This window comes from Tetrahymena thermophila (assembly GCF_000189635.1).
Source record: "Tetrahymena thermophila SB210 genomic scaffold scf_8254403, whole genome shotgun sequence".
Classification (NCBI taxonomy): domain Eukaryota; phylum Ciliophora; class Oligohymenophorea; order Hymenostomatida; family Tetrahymenidae; genus Tetrahymena; species Tetrahymena thermophila.
In genome coordinates, this window is record NW_002476186.1 from 338,604 (window position 1) to 358,513 (window position 19,910).

General features: G+C 24.3%; 4 protein-coding genes across 4 annotated transcripts; 3 read left to right on the top strand and 1 right to left on the bottom strand. All coding sequences in view use genetic code 6, as the record gives it.

Moving 5' to 3' along the window:
- Positions 1–363: 363 nt before the first annotated feature.
- TTHERM_00474890 (IQ calmodulin-binding motif protein, putative) lies at positions 364–10,962 on the top strand (the record flags this gene model as incomplete). Its single annotated transcript, XM_001023971.2, has 15 exons — positions 364–721; positions 785–1,046; positions 1,140–1,891; positions 1,973–2,434; positions 2,489–2,548; positions 2,595–3,242; positions 3,296–4,504; positions 4,574–6,815; positions 6,865–7,741; positions 7,798–8,898; positions 8,959–9,067; positions 9,133–9,783; positions 9,835–10,046; positions 10,108–10,464; positions 10,519–10,962. 15 exons carry the CDS (start codon positions 364–366, stop codon positions 10,960–10,962), a joined length of 9,744 nt encoding a protein of 3,247 aa, XP_001023971.2.
- Positions 10,963–12,114: 1,152 nt separating this feature from the next.
- Positions 12,115–14,284, top strand: TTHERM_00474900 (hypothetical protein; the record flags this gene model as incomplete). Its single annotated transcript, XM_001023972.2, has 5 exons — positions 12,115–13,047; positions 13,159–13,520; positions 13,587–13,738; positions 13,798–14,117; positions 14,186–14,284. 5 exons carry the CDS (start codon positions 12,115–12,117, stop codon positions 14,282–14,284), a joined length of 1,866 nt encoding a protein of 621 aa, XP_001023972.2.
- Positions 14,285–15,454: 1,170 nt separating this feature from the next.
- TTHERM_00474910 (hypothetical protein) lies at positions 15,455–17,962 on the top strand (the record flags this gene model as incomplete). The annotated part of the gene is made up of 11 exons (XM_001023973.2): positions 15,455–15,579; positions 15,751–15,951; positions 16,053–16,142; positions 16,296–16,382; positions 16,539–16,724; positions 16,779–16,871; positions 17,103–17,291; positions 17,350–17,442; positions 17,508–17,600; positions 17,657–17,749; positions 17,803–17,962. 11 exons carry the CDS (start codon positions 15,455–15,457, stop codon positions 17,960–17,962), a joined length of 1,410 nt encoding a protein of 469 aa, XP_001023973.2.
- Positions 17,963–18,326: 364 nt separating this feature from the next.
- TTHERM_00474920 (hypothetical protein) lies at positions 18,327–19,601 on the bottom strand (the record flags this gene model as incomplete). Its single annotated transcript, XM_001023974.3, has 1 exon — positions 18,327–19,601. One exon carries the CDS (start codon positions 19,599–19,601, stop codon positions 18,327–18,329), a length of 1,275 nt encoding a protein of 424 aa, XP_001023974.1.
- Positions 19,602–19,910: the final 309 nt, after the last annotated feature.

The window sequence follows — 19,910 nt, forward strand, 5'->3', positions numbered from 1 at the left end:
TAAAAAGAAGAATTTACAAATTTTAATTGTTAAATCATGCAATTTTAAAGAATAATTCATATATTCTTTATTAACTTTCAAATAATGTTAAATAAATTAAAAGCAAAACAAATCTATTCAATTGTAATTAATTTTAATTAAATTTACAAAATTTATTATTTTTTGTTAAGTGATATATTGACTTAGTTAGTATATTTTATAAAGTGATAAGCAAAAAAATAAAGAAGTAGCTAGCGGAATTTCAAATACACAAACAAGCATTGAAAAACACTAACGCTTCCCAAAAATATTAGTCTTTTAGCATTATTCATTGTCTAGATAAAATACAAAAACCTATTTGATTATATAATATAATTACTTAAAATGAGGTAAAAAAAGGCTTAAGATACTACTCAATAATTAAATTTTAACGTTAATGGGAATTAGTGCAGATAAGAACAACCAGATTAATAGCAATACAATTATTAAATACTTAAAAACAGTTAAAGATAATCAGATTGTAGTTAGCAGTAGAATGAAACTTATCGCTTGCAAAACAATTAAAGTTATTATAAAAATGAAGGATAAGCAAGTATGCTTACTTCTTCTTAATTTTCATAACCTTTTGTTTTAGATTAATAATTAACTATTCAAAAACCTGCAGCTATCTAGGGAAGAAAAATAGATTCTTAGTAATAAGTTCAAGTAAGTTTTAGGCAATCTCTTAACCACTAACCAAACAGTAAATATTTTATATTTTTTAACGTTAAAAGAGCATATGTAACTTAAATTTTATTAAATATAGTGTTCTTCTAAAATTAGTAAGTTACCATGCAATTTAATCCAATCTAGTAAAGAGAAAAAGGATTTTAAAACCAAATTTATTAAGGACAAATTCAAAACTAAATATTTCAAACAAGCAGCAACAGCTAGCAGTCATTAAGTTCTAACAGCTCAACTATTTTGATGAAAAAAAAATATTCTCATAATAAAGAAGATCAATTTAATCAAGGACCTATCAATTAGATCATCAATATGGATATGCAGCATTAACCAAATTCATAAAAGTGAGTTGTTTTTTAAAAAATATAATATGATTAAAAACAAAAGAAAATTTTTAAATGAATTTATTATTGATTTTAATTACAAATTAATAAAAGAAAGAAGAGACCTACTTCGTCTTTAAATTAAAACTAATTGAAGACCATCTATGAAGATATTAAAAAAACCACAAGAAAACCAAGATCTGCAAGCAACACTCCTTAAAAAGACAGGAGTTATAGAGAAAAAAGTAGTAGAAGTGCCAGTAAAAAAAAATAAGAAGAAAAGAGCCAAAAAAAATTGTCTTAAACATAGGAAATAAAAGCAGTTAGCAAAATTAACAATGAAAATTAAGAAAACTAATTAAATAAAAATGAAAATTGTTCAGACAAGCAATTGTTGTAAGCGTCTTCTGCTAGAAAAAAGAAAAAATCATCTAATTCTGTTCATATAAAACCTGTATCTAAAATAAATGAACCACAATAACATCAATAAAATTCAAACTCGAAATCAAAATCACCAGGAAAAGTAAGTAAAAACTCACTACATAACGGTGTTTAACATATTATAGGAAATGGTAAAGTTTTAGGTGAAAAGAATTTTAATTCCCCTTAAAAATCTGGTAAGGCTGTAAGCACAACAAAGAGCCCTGAAGACAAATAGAGGAAAAAGAAGAAAAGTAGTCTATCAAAATCAAAAAGTAAACCAAGATTGAACCATGCAAAATCAACTTCTTAGCTAATAGTTAGTCATTATTAATAGTCTCACACCTAGTCAATATAAAATGATATACCTAAGCACTAATCTACTAGCATTTAAAACCTGAAAGAGATTGATACTTTCATTAAAAAGAATGCACAAAAGATTTAATGTAACACAATAAATAAATACATTTTAAAATTGATAAAAGAGTCGAAAACATCAAAATAAATAAACAATTTATAAAATAAAGTTGAATAGTTTATGAAGAAATAAGAAGAGATTGAAGAGAGGTTAAAAAACAAATAGGAAGAGGAGAAAAGAAAAATTTAGAATGAGTAGATAAGAAAAGAAAACTTAGTTAAATTTTGTAAGTTAAAAAAGGCAAATGAAAATATTTAAAGCCAGCAAAATATCCACATGACAACTCTTTAATTATAACAAAAATATGCATGGGGAACTAATTAATAAAGAATAAAGATGCATCAAATTATATAAAATTAACTATTTTCATAGCAACAATAACAATCGCATTAATAATCAATAGAAAGAAATTAATTTAACAATACTTATGCATTTTAAAAAGGATAATTTAATAACAGCGAAGAGGATTTTTAAAATCAGCTAATAGAAAAAGAGAAAAAGAGGAGATAATAATCAGGGCTATCCTTTTTAAATAATTATGATGAATAGATTATCAAAAAAAAAGTGGAATGTAAATTCTTTAAAAAAATTTTGCTTTAAATTTATTTTATTTTAATAAACTCAGATGAAAAAAACAAGCAAGAATTAATAGCTAAGAACGATCCTAATGAAGAATAAAATAAAAGTAATCAGTGAATAAATGAATTATTACTTATATATTTTTTTAATAGAAAAATTAGTAGCTCCATTAAACCATGAAGAAATTAAAAAATTTATGATTCTGAAGAAAAGAAGGCTAGAAAATGAAAACAAAAAGAGACAAGAACAGTAAAAGGAGAGGCAGGAAAGATTAAAAAATAATTTACATATTTTAGATTAAGAAATAAAAAATTAGAGATAAAATAATTCTTGTTAAGTTTAACTTTAATAAGAAAACAAACATTTTGCTAATACAAATAATTAAAATCATTAACGCTCAAAGAGTTAGTAAAGGAAAAAGAAAAATCGTACTGTATCTACCCCAAATCTTGAAAGATTTTTTAATAAAACTCAAAATTTTAACAATATCGGACTAAATAACTAAGACAACTTTCTTTAAAAAGATTTAATTCACAAATAATTAATAAACTATAACGAAAATTATATACCGAATAGAAGTGTCTAAGAGTATGAAGAAGAAATGTTTTTGCAAAACAACTATTTTTCAAACACATAGCAGTAGTACGCTAAAAAATATGACCAAAACAACTATAACTAGAACATATTATAGAATCATCAAATAAGTTCTAACAACAATGCAGGAAATTCTACTGATATAAATGAAGAGAATTTCGATCTGTTGAACATGGAATTCAAAAAAATGTTTAATCTATCAGGAAGTATTATTTTTTAATTTATATAAAAAACTAATATTTTTTACAATATAAAAAAGACAATGATAATAAATTAATGGAGTTTTCACAAAGTATAAATAAAACTCATTAACTAACTACATAAGGCTAATCTAACAATGGTTCAAATAAATTAGGTTCAAGTGGTAAAAAAGGAAAATGTAAATAAATAGATTTTATTAAACCAAAAAGCATAAGTATGCATGCTTCGAGCTCTGTCGGAAACTTAAAATTGGCCTAGGGGTTTGACTCTTCCCACTTTGGAAATATTTAGAATGTTAACCCATAATTTATTAAAATGAAAGAAAACAGCAAAGAGAAAAACTCAAAAAAACCTCGTAAGAGTTAAGTAACATCGATTTCTCCGGAGCCTAAAATCTTAACTAAATCTAATTCTACTGTATTTAAGCACATACCTTAGTAAAGCGGATTTGATAACAATAAGAAGTAACCTTTATATCAGAAAATAGAAGGTTAAGATCAAATTATTCCCAAAGATAAGTATATTTAAGAGCTAATTAACTAAAAGAAAGATGAATTAAAGAATATGTATAATTAGATAAATGCAAGAATGAATTTAATTAAACACAATGTAAATGTGAACGAATAGTAACCAAAGGCTAATAATTAGCATGAAATTAATTTAGAAGATAAAGATGACTAGGAAATATATGAATAGAAATACTTTAATTAACCTTTAAACAATAAGAAAATTCAGCAAGCCATCCTTCAGTAATAGCATGTCAATTCTAATAGTTTAGGGTCTGTAAATAGTAGTTAAAGAAGAGTTCATATAAGCAATGCCTCTCCTATTAAAGAAGAGCCAGAGGAAGAAGATAAAGGACATTTTAGTAATTTACCTCACCCTTAAAATAATGCAAATACATAAAATAATTACGTGAATAGTTTTTAGTAAATTTTTCAAAACAATAAGAAAGACTTTATTCCTACAGACAGTAGTAACTTGACAAATAACAATTACCCTCATGCAATAAATAGCAATCCAAACGAGAGTGATTCATTGAGAAATAATTAAAACCTAAAAGATTTTCAGTAGGGAAATTTCAAAAAGCCAAACTTCAAAGACAATGATATCATTCACTCAAATCCAAGCTCTTAGTAATCAAATTTGATGATTTCACCAATATAAGATGGTTCTGTAAATTTCCCTTTTAATTAAATCCAAAACAACTCGAAAGCATCCATCCATTCTTAAAGCAAGGCTACTCCTTCTAAATCCTTATCTGGAAGTAATTAAAGCTTAAAATTGAATAATATTCATTTTGATATTTATAATAAATTTTTTAAAATTAAACTAGTTTCAGCCATAGAAAGTAAAAAGGATTTACCAAATAAGTAAAATAACGAGTAAACTATTAATTTAATAGCCCCTGCTAACACACAGTAATTATTGAATGGCCCTATTTAGCAGAACGTAAGTGAATAATAAATATCTCAAATACATTCTCGAAATGAATCTTAGATAATTCCAGCAGATCCGAACGCTCCTGTTTCTTTAAATTTAAAAGAAACTATTCAATCTAAATCCTATATCTCTACAAAAAATGATTGTAGATTTTCTTAAATAAATTAAATACCCTAATAAGATACTGATCAGTAGTTGTCAGATCTAGAAAATGGGATGCTCTCATCTAAAGATTTGCAAATTCAATAGAATGAAGAAATGCCTATTCTTCCTTTAAATATAAATTTATAGCATCGTGTATAATAAATGAAGAAAAGAACTCACAACACTGATAATGAAGAGAGCTAAGATTCCACTTTGAGAAATAAAATCGCTGCTCCATTTGGATAAGAAGGTGCTAATTAGTAAATGTAGAAAAATGCTTAAAAAGATAGGAGTGTAAATGGAATTTAAGTAGCTATAACTTCTAAAACTCCTCAGAGCTCGAATAGAGAAGATAATAATAAAAGAAGCCAATATCAAAATGCACAAAAAGATTACACTTAATTCGAACAACAAGAAGATATTAAACTAGAACTTATCAAAGAAGTAGAAACTCAAAATCAAATGTCATCATCTAATTTTGAGTCATAAGTCTTTTAAAAAAATTTCAATAATACAAATCCTTCCCTTCAACCAATTAATAATCAAAAAGCACCTTAGCAAACACCTAGAGAAAATAATAAATAAAACAGTAACTAATCTGATGATGCAGAGGAAATAGATGTTGATTATTTATATGATTTAGATTATGATCAGTTGTAAGAGCTCAAAATGATTATCTTTTAGAGTGATCCTGAAAATCCAGAGATCTAAGCCCTCTCTGAGTAGTTAATTTTATACGATGCGGCAGCTACAATAATTCAAAAAGTTTTTAGAGGTTATTATACTAGAAAATGTATAGCTGCAATAATTGAATACCAAAGATAGTAAGATGAAGAAGAAGAACTTCTTTATTAATAAGCAGAAAAATTTTTAGAAGAAAATCAAATTGAACCAGAAGAATTATTGGAGGGGAATCCTATTCCTCTAATGCTATAATAATAGTAATAGAATATCCCTTACTATTCTTCTGATTAGCTAAAAGAATATGAAAAAAGAGAAATGCAATTCAATAAAAACTAAAACAGTGAGCAATAATAATAATAATAAATATAAAATGATAATAGTAATAACATGATATCTGAAAATGAATTTCCAATTAAAATTAATGATTACTAAAACAGCTATAATAAAGAAGAAAATACATTCAATAGAGAAAGTTAGGGTAACCATCCTTTCTTCACTTCTTTATCTATGCCTGAATAATCAATCAACAATGAGCTTTATCATCAAAAAAACTATAATGACGACCTTTTACAGCCTAAATAATCAGATTTTATGCCTGATTTTGACTTTTATGATAAGACAGAAAAAAGCCAACAAAATTCAGCTGAAAACTAAAAATCTAATTCTGGAATTAATAATATTAGTGAATCCAATGCAGTGCATCCTTTTGTTTAATAATCGCTTTAAAATTAAAATGTAAACATAGAATCTGGAAAATTAAATAACAATAATAATAATAACACTTTAACAGTAAATTAACCTAATTAACTATAAAAAAATAAATTTATAGATGGAATAAACAATTAAAATTACAGAGATTAATCTTTTAATTAGTTGAACATGAAAGAGATAAATGACCAATCTAAAAGTTTAGTTACTGTGAAAGAATTTGATACTAGCTCAAAAGATAACTATAAAGGTGTAGATAGCGTTGTCTCATAAAATAATCAGGATTTAGGAAAAAATATATTTTCCCCAAACAACTAGTCACACCTATAAATGGAAATTTCAAAATTATAGGAATAAGCTAAAATGTGGAGTCAGATGATCAATTAAATAGTTTAACTCCCTGAAAATCAATCATAATAATTTAAGAATGATGCTTTGAAAATACTAAATGACTTGTAAAAGTAATCAGAAATGAGTAAATAAATTTTAATAGAGAATATAAAGCTAAACCAGCAAATTTAAAAGTCTCCAATTATCAGCACAGATAGATTTCCTTTAAGTGAAATAGATAACATGAATGACAAACTAAATTGCAGCAAGTAAATTAAATATTATTAAATTCATTCTTTTTTTATTTTTATCTTTAAGTTTAAAAAGCGGAGATATATCTCAAGCAAACGACAAAGAAATGGTAATCAGTGATAAATCTATCCAGAATAGATAATCCAGTCAAAATTATCAATAAATTTAAATAGCTTAAAAATAGAATCAGTCTTTGGTAGATGATAAAAAAACTCAAAACTAATAAGGATAAACTTCCAAAAAGAATTTATAACTTGATATTGAAGAAATAGAGTCAAACTACAACCTTCAGCAAAGAGGTTAAAAGATTGAAAAAGATCAAAAGTCAACTGATTCTAAGGTTAACGATCAATAATAAGGAAGGAAGAATTCAGAAAACGATGTTATTAGTTAAGAATAAAGAGCTATGGTAAGGGCTTTGTCTGTATCTTCAGTTGAATCTAATGAATTGAGATATGTAAATATTGTTGCAAATAACTCTTTAGGTATTTCAAATAAGATCACAAAGTCTAAATAAAACATTATCGATCGCTTAAATAGTGATCATGTTTTAAATTCCAATAGTAATAGGAATAGTCATAATGGAAACGAAAGCGTTTCAAGTGTTGGATCTTCATTTTTCGATAAATAACCATTTAAAGAATTTACTTCGAAAATTTTACAGAAATATACAATGCCTTAAGAATCTGTCGAAGAATTGATTAAAACAAGAGAGGAGGCAATTGAGCAAAAGCATAAAACACAGATGGATTTGATTCATAAAATGCATGAACGTAATAGAATTTCTCCAAAGTCATTTGAAAGAAAGTAGTTTGAGCTTGAAAAATGGGTATCAAAAGAGAGGGAAAACCTGAAAGTAGTTAAAAAAGAAATAGAAAGAGGATGGGAGTAGTTTGCTCAAACCATAAAACAAACAAAAAGGGACTTAGAGTTCTTAGAATAGGTAATACACAAAATTTATTTTATTTTAATATGCTTTTTATTTATTATCAATAATAGACTAAAAGAATTGACACTAGTAAACTTCTTCAAAGTAGCGAAGAAGATTAATTGAGAAGATTATTGTCTATGAGATCAGAATCAGAGCATTCTATTGAAGAAATAGGATTTGCTGAAAGGAGATCGTTAGATGGAGTATACTCTTTTAAAAATCATTAAGTGGAGGACCCTAATAAAATTAAGATTGTTGATAATTACAAACCTGTTGATTATAGCAGTTTGAGTAATACTTCATAGTCTAATATTAGAAATAGAAATAATTCTGATAATACTAGTTAAGATGCTTCAATTCGCAGTAGATAAGTGAGCTAGCCTAACTCAATAAATGTTGAAGAGATAAATTAATATCCTGAGAGCGACTAAATGTTTGAGGGGACTTGCAATAGTAATACTAAATCAAATACAAAATATCTAAATGTAGAATAGTAGCTACAGTTGGCTCAAAAAAATTAAGAGGCTATCTAAAAATAATAATTATAAAAATAAACTGATAGCTCTAAGATAGAGTAAAATAAAACAAAAGATTAAAATGAAGAAAAGATAACAAATACTTTAGATAAGTAAGCCAGAAATATATCTTCAAATGGATCTTCAGTTTATGATGGTGATGAAGAAATTGATTAATTTTTAACAGCTGAAAAAAATAAAAATGAAGGGAACATTCAAATAAGCTAAAGAAGAGCATTTGACATGTACGGTTATAGCGATGAAGATGACTACGGGATAAATAATTAAAATTTACATTAAAATAATGAGATTTATATTGATCAAGAATCAGAAAATAATGATCGTTTAGATGTTAGCCCTATCTTTACAGTATCAAGTGCTTCTAAATAAGGAACTCAAGACAAGGAATCTCTTAAATACCTAATACACAACTAAGGAGAAATAGCACAAAACATGAAAATAGAATCAGATAACAAGTATGATAAGATAAAGCAATTTAACAAGAGAAATTCTTAAGATTCAAGAATGAGTGAGAGCTAACCAGGCAGTCCTTTAAGCTAAAGTTCAAAGAAGAACTAAGATCCTTTCTAAACTATTGAGTATGAAGATGATGGAAATTCTAAAAAATAAACAGTTTCAAGCAAAGTTTCTCCAGTAGATAAAAATATTTTTCATTATAATTATAAATATTTTATTTAATTTTAATCAAAACAGAAACTGGGATTTGTGAGAGGGGATCTACTTCAAGAAGAAGGTATTGATGATAAAGTAAACTATGTTTCAGATTAAACTATTAATTATTTAGTAGATGATGCAGCAAAAGGTAAAAGTAATTTTAATTTATTAAAAAGTTTATTTAACAATTTTTTAATTTTAATTTATTTTTAGACATTAAAAATATAAAAGATAAGCAATAAAATGAAAAAGATACCAACTTGTAGGGAAACATGATACAAATTAATTTCTTGGAACCTATTAAAGCTAGATAAAATGTGTATAATTTAGATGATTTCCCTGATGTAAGCGAAAAAGCATCATCTCTTGAAACATCGAGTGGAATATTTAAGGCTGTTAATCCATTAACTGAGTCTTCCAACATACAAGATAAGAGAAACCAACTTCAAAACAAAGAAGAAGAATAACTATAAAAGTTAAATAATAATAATAATAATAATACAAACACAAAACAAAAAAACTTGATTCCATCTCCACCTAACTCCCCTACCTAAAGAGAAAATTCTGGATCCAATAAAAATATTGGTGATAAAAAGCCACTTCAGAATAATTTCTTGTTGGATTTAGTTTAAAATGGTTAGAAACAAAATATGCAAGAAATAAAATAAGGTTTATCTAATTAAATTGAAAAAGAAAAATAAGATAAAATGGCCCCAGAAGATCTTTATATCACTTAAAATAGCTAGCAGCAACTTTAATTCTCTGAAAATATTCTTACAACTTAAAACAATCCTCCTGGTTTAGAATGTGCTACTTTGAATTTTATCAAAGATTATTTAGTTGCTTTCTCAGAGTTTATAAAAGGTAATTTTTGATATTTATTTATTTATTTGTTTTAAAATAAATCATTAAAAGATAATTTCACAGATGAATTCTTGGAGAGGGTAAATATCCCTTTAGGTATGGATCCCTAAGAGTTTTTAAAAACATTTACAATAACTGAAACAATTGATAATAGCAATGGAGAAATATCTGCTGCTCCAATTTATCCCATAGTTAAATATATTCATATGCAGCGTCCTGTAGTTTCAGAAGAATTATTTGCTCATTTCAACGAAATTTTTAATGTAAAACCAATTTTTTATAATCACTAAGTAATGTAAATTAAATAAAATAATTAATTCAAAGAGGGAAAGAGATTTATCATTGATGACTGAAGAATTATTTGAGTTAGAAAGATTCCATATGAGAATGATATTTGATTGCTTCAATGAAGCTCTAGACTCTATGAGACCTTTTGGGTTGAGAGGAAAACCTCTACCATGGAAAATAAATTCCAATAAACTATCTTCAATAATAATTACTCCTGATAATATTGAAAAGATATTAGGACTAGCAATAGCTAAAGTATTAAAATGGGGATCGTTTTTGTGTGGATTTATTCCTGAAAGAATTGAGTCTCCAACAGGTGAGATAGTTTAAATAGAAGATGAATATCTTAACTAAATCAAAGAAGACAGATTAGCACAAATGCTAGAAAATGAGGTAAATAATTTTATATTGTCTTTATTTAAAGAAGTTTAATACATAAATAAATAGGTGATTGAAAATGAAGATAAATGGTTAACTTACGAAGATGAGGAGACTGATGTTTAACTAGAAATAGCAGATGATATTTTTAATTATATTATTGAAGAAACTGCCATGATTATTCAATCTGTTCAAAGCGGCTAAGCAATTAATTAAATTAAAAATGAAACTTCGTCAGATCTTAATGATAATTAAAACATCGAAAGAAATTTCAATAATAATAGTTATGAAACATTAAGCAAAAATATTTTTGGAAATCCTAATATCACAAAAGGTGCTAAAAAACAAGGTCTTGGAGGAGGAATAAGACCAACAAATGACTTAGGTATTAGTCAAAAGTAAGCATAAGAAAAGAAGTAATTATAAAAAGAACTCTTTTTAAAAAATCTATAAAACTCAAATTTAAATAATAACTAATCTTCTCAAAAAGATTAATTAAATTCAAGTTTTTGAGAGAATCTATCTAAAAAAAGTGTTTTATTAATTAATCGTGTCATATAATAAACATAATCTCATTAAAAAAATATTTAAAATTAACAATTAATTTAAAAATTTAAAAAACAACATGATACTTTTTAAATAATGTAACTCACTAAAATACTTTAGATAAATAGAGATAAAATAAAATTATTATATAAATAAGTAAGTAGGATTATTAATTAGTTTGTAAAATTTTAATTAAATTTATATACATAATTGTAAATAGATCTTCTTCTATATTTTTATATTCTTAATCTTGTAAAGACAATTTCAATTTAATTTTATGTTAAATATTTAACTCAATATTAGTATGAGAATTAGCTTATCAATTTATTTATTTATCTATCTATATATCTAACTTTTATTATTTTTAAATTAAGATTAAATTATTTAAAGTATTCAGATTATAAATTATATATTTTATTTTATAGAAAATTCAAAAATAATGATAATTGAAATATTTATGCAGATACTCTAAATAATTTTTGAAAATGGATTTCAAATATTTCTTTAAATATTTGCTTAAATTTTTTGTAAAAAAAATGAAAATAAAAATATTTTTTTAGAATTTAAAAAAATATTGAGTAAAAAATTGTTAAAAAATTCTATTAATGTAAAATTCTATTAGAAAATATATTATTAAGTAGATTAATGATAATATAAATTATTACGTATCCATCTTTAAAAAATATTAATCAAATATTAATTAATTTGAATAGTAGATTCTATCAAGAAAATAAACTGAATAGTAATTTTTATTATATATATTATAGTTATAATGTAATTTTATTAAAATAATTATTAAAAACAAATATGATTTCATATTAATAAAAAATGTGAGTTATTTTTATAGAATAATACTTATTAAATATGAATGAAAATTCTACTAAACGGAATTAATAGCAGCTATTGATTTATTAATAATAACCAAAGGGAAGTATAAATTTATGAAGGATCTAACTATAAAGCTTAATAATTTAATTGATAAATATTAAAGTAAATCTACCATCTATTAAGACACAAATTAATTAAAAGTAGCAAACAAATATCCAAAATTTTTACAAATATTAAATATATTAAGTAGAAAAAACTAATAGAATTTTGAATAGCAAACACAAATCTAAAATGTCTAAAGTTACAAACAAGAGAAAGAACGATAAGTAGTTCAGTGAAATAGAAAAGCCTGCTGGCAAAAAGGTTTTCAATAATGAAAAAAATGGTGCTAACAAAGGTGAAGGTTAGAAGAAGAATTTTAAGAACTTTAAGCAAAATGATAAATAAGAAAATGGATAAAAGACTGAGAAAAAGGCATCAAATTATAAATATAGTAAAGAAGGTAGACAATAAAACAAGGAAAAATAAGGTAAATAGGACAAGAAGGTTTTCAAAACAAAAGAGAAATTTGATAAAAAAACCAAAAAAATATATGCTGAAGGGGAAAATGAAGAAAACGATGGAAGTGGTATTCTTATCAGTGAAATAAATGTCAAAGTAAATAAAATACAAAGCAAAGATACTCCTTAAGAAGAAAAGGAAAAGTATATTGAGGAATATATTTCTAAATTATCTGGTGTCCTTAAGCAAATCGTTCATAAACGTGATGGTTCTAGATCAGTTTAAGCTTGTATCAAGAATGGAAGCGAAGAACAAAGAGAAAAAATATTTAATATTCTTTTAGATAGTAAAGAACTTGATGAAATCATTAAGAGTAAATATGGTCATTTTGTCGCTCTTCGTATGATCAAGTATTTGAAAAACAAAACTACCAAAGACAAATTGTTTGAAGTTATCAAAAAAAACGCTTTTTACTTAGTTACTCACGTTGAAGGTGCTAAGGTCTTAGATAAATTTGTTATAAATAACGCCACTCCTGCCCAATTTAACACCCTTAAAAAATTATTCTCCAACAAGCTTGAAACTGCTGCTAACCTTAAGCAAGAAGAAGCTATTGAAAATATTGCTGCTAAGATTATCGATAAGGGAAACCACGCCCCTCTTTTATCAAAATATATTCTCCACATTTCTCTTCCTATTTTAATTCCTGTTGAACGTGAAAAGGTAATTAATTAACTTATTTTAAAATAGCAGTATTTATTTTACCTAGTTAAAGCATTAGTTTTTAAGAAAATGGATAAACACGATATTTATTAATTATTCTTTATTAAATAGGTTATTGAATATCTCAGAGAAAAAATTTTAGATCTTGTTGATGATAAAGAAGGTATTAAGTTAGCTTTAGATGTCATAAATTATTCTACTCCTAAGGACAAAAAGCTTTTAGCTAAGAATTTAAAGGATCACATTTTTGAAATTATCAACAGTTAACACTCATAAGCATTCGTTATTATTATCAAGCTTCTTTTCTCATGGGATGATACAGTTTAAGCAAATAAAAGTATTTTGGCTGAATTAAAGCCTAGATTAGATGAGCTTCTTCCTACTAAGAATGGTATTAGCTTTTTCTCAGCAATATTCTAGCCTAAGCACAATGCTTTGACATCTCTTGAGAAGGAAATTAAATTTACCACAAGGTATTTATTACTATTTTAAAATATATATTTTTATTCTAAGTTAAATTGGATAAAATAAATTAACAGCAAGAAGCCTCTCGAACAAAAGTTAAGTGAAGTCATTGAAAGTGTATTCGACGATTTAGTTAACTGTATACCAAAAATCCCTGAAGAATAATTATTTAAAGACTTTAATACTTCCAGATTCTTATCAAGCATCATCAGACATATTTTCATTTGTAAATAATTTCATAAATTTAAATATAGTAGTTATAAAATTGTATCAATAAAATATTAGCCAAATAAGAAAAACATTATTAGTTTGCTTTTAACTTTGTAGACAAAATTTTAAAGGATGGCGAATAATTCTTGAGTTCTAACGATAAAAAGAAAAACTTCAATGATGAATGTCTTTTAAGTCACCACGATGCCCATAGAATTATGAAAAATATTATTTTAATTGTAAAAGAAGTAAAAGATGAATCCACAAAGGAAGCTATTGTTAAAAAAATAAGCAATTTAACTAATTTGTTACTTAAGCATTTATCTACTGTCTTGTCTTCAAGAGCTACCTATCTCCTTGTTGCTTTAATAGAAAATGATATTAATAAAAAGATGGTAAAGATATTATTTATTACTATTAAATTAACAAAAAAATATTTACAAACTAATTAATTTTAAATTAGGTTATAGATGCAGTTAAAAAGGACAAGACCCTCTTATAAAAATAAGGAGAAGATAATAAAGGTGCTACTTTGTTAAAAAGCCTTATTGCAGGATAATGATTTAATTAAAAAACACATGTATCTACTTATATGTATATAAATTATTTGTTTAAAATAATTTTTAATTATTTCAAAAATAAGCACTCTTACTTATTTAATATCTTCACAATTTATTTATTTGTAGAAAAGCTTTTTCAAAATTAAATAGAAATATAAATTTTAATTTATTAGTGTTATTTACCAGCTTTATAAATTGTTCCTAAAATATTAAGCTTGATAATAAAGCTATTTATTTTTATTAAAATTTTAAATAAAACTTTATAAAAATTTCTTAATAAAATTGAGTAGATTTCTTTTGAAATTTTATTTTTTAGGCAAAATTTGTGATATATATAAAATAATCTAAAAGTAGACAATTTAAAGATATAAATTTTTTTAATTAAATAATTTATTTAACCAATTTTTTTTGTAATAAATAATAAAATTCATCAAAAAATAATTAAAGAATATTCTTCTTTTGCAAACTGGTTTGTAAAATAAATTAAAGATGAATGAATGAATTTATGAATTTGTTTGAATATTCAAAAATTAATTTTTAAAATTTTGTAAAGACTAACTACTTTAAAAATAAGCTGAAAATAAATTAATTATTATTTTTTGTCTTAGATTGTAAAATAAATTTGTGAGAGACACATCAAGCAAGTATGTAGAATAAATCATTGTTTCGAGAAAATTTCTCGAATAATTCTTTTAAAATTGTTTTTCTATTTTAATTTTAAAGGATTTCACAGTTTAAAGAAAAATTCTGGAAAGCAAAAGAATTTTTTAAGCGAAATTAAAAAATAGATTTCAACAATAAACATGTTAATTTATGTGAAATGTGAAACTTAACATGAAAAAATATACCAGTTAAAAAAATGAACTTATTGAGAAGTTTACTTTTAAAATGCTTCTATTTTATATATTTTTTTTAGTGTTTATTATTCATCTATTTAAATAAATGATGCATTAAGTTAATTCTAATAATAACATTAAAGGTTATATTCATTTGTAAATATTGTAAGATTTTACTTTATTACCAATAATGAAAAAAATATGCATTTTTTTGTTTTAGGGAATAGTGCAAAAAGATTTATTATTAAAGTTAAACTCTAATTTATGCAGAATTGCTTATAATATTAAAGAGTTAAATTAATCAAAGAAAGTTAGTGATAAATATTTTATCCAAAAATGAGTATTGAAATTATAGATGCTAAGAGAGCTGCCCAAAGAAAAAGATAAATTGGATAACTTTTGAAGCAAATTCATAAGAGTTATACAGAAAATAGGAGTTTAAAAGAGGAATTCAACGTCATGTAAGCAGCAAAAAAAATCATAATATCATTATGAAAATAGTGATTAAATATTAAAAGAAAAAATTTCTAAAGACGATAAATTGAATTTGAATTTGTTTCAAAGCAAAAGATATAAAAATTTTCACCAAAATAAAATGAATTTAGCTTTTATTTCTATATTTTAATATAAAGATTAGAACCATATATAAGATAAAATGATGAAGCTTCATGTGCAGTTGTTGAAAGAAGAGAGCTAAGAGAAGATGAAGATGAGTGTATAGCCAAATTAAAAAAAGATGATGTAGCTGCAATTTTAGATATTATAAAAAAATTAAATCCTTAACTTGAAGAATAAAATTTGCCATTAAAGAAATTAAGTCTAAAATCTTGCACGTATATTTCATTTTTATCTAATTAATATTATAATAATTATATGTCTTTTTTCTTTTATTAATATATATTGATATAGCTAATATTTTCTAAAAAATAAATAGACTTCCACTTTCTGGTGAATCTATAGAATAGCTTGCTTAGTTTATATCTTCAATTCCATCTCTTGATTCCTTTACTTTAAGATTTATATGGTACGCGTTTTTGTATATTTATATATATTAGCTGTAAGCATTAATGCTAAATACATAGATTAAATAATTTGATGTCTTTGTAGGATTTACTAATAAACTAAATATATTCACTTTACATAAATTTTAGTTCATTCTCTTTTATTCTAATAATAGGTGTGGTGTGAAAATGCCACCTAGATTTATTTTCTGCATAACCAAAATGGCACCCCAACTTAGAGAACTTTACTTGCACTTTGCGTTGTAATTAAAAAATTTACAAACTTTTACTTTTCAATTAACAAAATGAACAAAAACTCTGGACTATTTATTTTACAAAATTTTAATTTTTTATAAATTATTGTTAAATATATGAAAAAAAGCAAACTATTTATTACAAATTTCAAATATTAATATTAGAAAACCAGATCTAGCAGAATAATGCATCAGTAATCTTGCTAAGGCTATAGATTCTTGTAGATTTTTAGAATCTTTAAATATTGATGGTATGGAGTGCGAAGGGATAACAAATAATTGCCTCTCTAAATTAGGAAAAATGACAAATAAATTAGAAAGTTTAAGAACATTTGTATTTAAATTAAGATCGTAAGAACTAATTCTATTTTGTATTTTTAATTTTAAATTAATTTTTCAAAATAGCTCATAATATATTGATGAAAAAGGAATTCAAGATTTTGGTACAGAATTTACTAAAACTAAATAGCTTACTCATTTAGAGCTTTCATTTTATTAGTAATTTTATTTTTTACTATTATTGTTTTTATTAAATAAGTTGTGTTACTCTTTCTGTTAACACTTCTAAAAGCTTATTTTATAAAATTCATTACTTAAAAATAAGAAAAAATAGTATTTATTAAACAATAAATTAAAGTTTTTTGCTAAGCGCTATATTTTTTTTATAAACTAATTTCTTTCATTGAAATATAATATCTATTATAATTTATTTATTAATATATCTTACAGTTTCATTAATACATTCTCAAAGTAGAGCATGATTTCTTTAGGTAAAGCAATCTGTTAACAAACTGAGTTGCAAAGTCTAGTTCTAGATTTTTCATGGTGTTCTGATATTGTTGATGAAGCAGCCTAAATTATAATTAGTTAAATTATGGATATAAATGATCTTAGAAGCTTGAATATAAATTTTTCAGGGTAAATTAATTAAAATTATAATGTTATTAAATCAAAACTTTACATTTTTAAAACTAAGATCTACACGAATTACAGATTTAACTTTGTAATATATTGGATAGGCACTAAAATCAAATGATTAAATATCAAAATTGTTTTTATATTTTGGAAAGTAAATAACATTTGAAGAGAGAGAAAAATAAAATTTTTAAAATAAATTTTCAATAAAATAAATAGCTGTGAATCTTTTACCGATTAAGGTTTGTTTACTTTGAGTAAATATCTTGCAAAATGCACCAATCTATAAGAACTTACATTAGATTTTTCATCGTAACATTTTATAAAATCCTTTGATATATATTAAATAAAATAAATTTATAAATTAGATGCTTTAGTATAACTGAGAGTGGGTTGGAATCTATTTGCTCAGTAATTCATAGTTTATATTTACTAGAAGATCTTTTTATATCTACTCACGAGTAAAGCTTGCTTTTTCATTATTTTTTCACTTAAATTATTCATATTTATATAGTTTCTTATCGAACGAAATTTAAGATCTCATAAATTAAATGTAAGAAAAACTAAGAGAATCTGCACTTAGAAGAAAAAGCATAAATTTATCTCTCTTTGTTACTAATTAATACTCAACTTTACTTAAAAGAAAAGATGTTTTAAATGATTTAGCTTATTGATTTCAAGTAGAATTCATAAGTATTTTATGTTTTTGTATTATTTGAAAAATAAAATTAATTTAAACATTCTGAAAAGATATTCAAAAACTAATGGAATTAAATTAAAAGTAAAGCAAGTTAAATGAAAAAATTTAGTCAGTATATAAACAAAAATATAATAAAAATTTAGTTAACATAACACAGCAAAATAGTAAAATTTAAAGTATCTTTTTATATTTATTATTATAGTAATTCAAGTAAGCTACATGTTTTATTTTTTATTCAAGTTCATTTGAATACTTAAAATAAACTCAGAATTTATAAACAATAAAAATTTTAAGTGATAAATGCTCCTTACTAAGATTGTTTTTTATATAGATCTCCCTCAGCTTTGGATATTTTCACAACAGAAAGTGATATCTTAGGATTTTAAAGTGCTCATGGCATCTGATTTCTGCATTTTGTTCCCTATCTTAGGTGTTATTTAATCTTTTGATTCCTAGCATTTGGACTCTACAGTTCTTGATCTCTCCGAATGCATGTCATAATTGTACTAGCTACGTTTAGGAGTACGGGCACGTTGTCTATCCTGGTTTTTCTTTTCTAAAATTTCTTAATGAATTTCAGGATATATTTCAGATTAAATGACTTATTTTTCAAATTTAGCAGTCGAAACAGTGTTCTAAGTATTGTCTTCTGTTCTTATTTTAAGTTTTTCTAGTAAATCAGTAATAATGTCATCCTTTTCTTAGAGCTTTTCCCTGAAAATATCCTCCTTTTCCTAAAATTTTTGTTCAATAACTTACTCAACCACTTGTTCTACAATTTACTTGATCTTTCTATCTTAATCGAAGTATCTTTCTTTATCAGTATTAGATCTATTAGGGTTGTCTTAGTTTTTGCTTTAAGCTTGATTTTCGTAATTTTGATTTTAGTAGAACTTATTCTGCATATACTGATTATCGTAATAATGTTAACCCTAATATTAAGGTTAAAACTTTTACTAATTGAAATGGTTTTGCTAAGGAGGATTTGAATAGCCCTAGAAAAATTCTCCTCTAGTAGGATTCATATTATTTTCGTAATTTCTGTTATTGGGATAGCTTTAAAAGTTGTTTTGCATATTCATTTAAGGTCTACAATAGTCCTTTTAGAATTTATAAGAGTAGTTTCTTCTTTGAGGATTCTAGCCATGAGGAGCATTTATATTAAAATTTGGATTCTAGCCAGGAATTTAGTTCATCTAATTAGGATTCTAATTCATTTAATTTTAATTCTAGTTCATCGGATTTTGATTCTAGTTCATCTGATTTTGGTTTTAGTTCATTTAATTAGGATTTTGATTGATCTAGTTTGGATTTTGGTTCATCTAATTCTAATTTATCTAGTTATAATTTGTATTAATCTAATTAGAATTTTAATAACCAGACTCAGGCATCATGTTGACTTCCTTATCTATTTATGACTAGCCTGCTGGATTGTTCTCGCCTCTATAGTAAGGATTCTAGCTGTTATTGTTTTTAAGATTCTTATTGTTGTTTTACCTGTTCTTGTTGAAAAACTAAGAGGTGCTCTAGATTTACTGTTAAGACTGAGGATTATTAGGCTTTTTGGTGTTATTTGAACTCAAGATCTACTACAAATTATTTGTTTCTTGCATTTAAAAAAAATCTTTTTAAAGTCACTCTATATTAAATTTATTTATTTTTAATAAATAATATCAACAGAAAAAGATTTGTTTGTTTTTTGAGATCAATATGCTACAATCAATTTAGCTAAAATGTAATTAATAGATTAAATAATTCTAATAACTAATTTTTGCTACACCTATAAATAAATAAATTAATTAATTAGCTTGGATATAGAAAATTCAAATATTAAATAGATAAATAAAAAAATTAATTAATTAATAAATAACACCTAAAAAAAAGAATTTCTTGATTTTTCTTTAACATATTCTAATATTTTA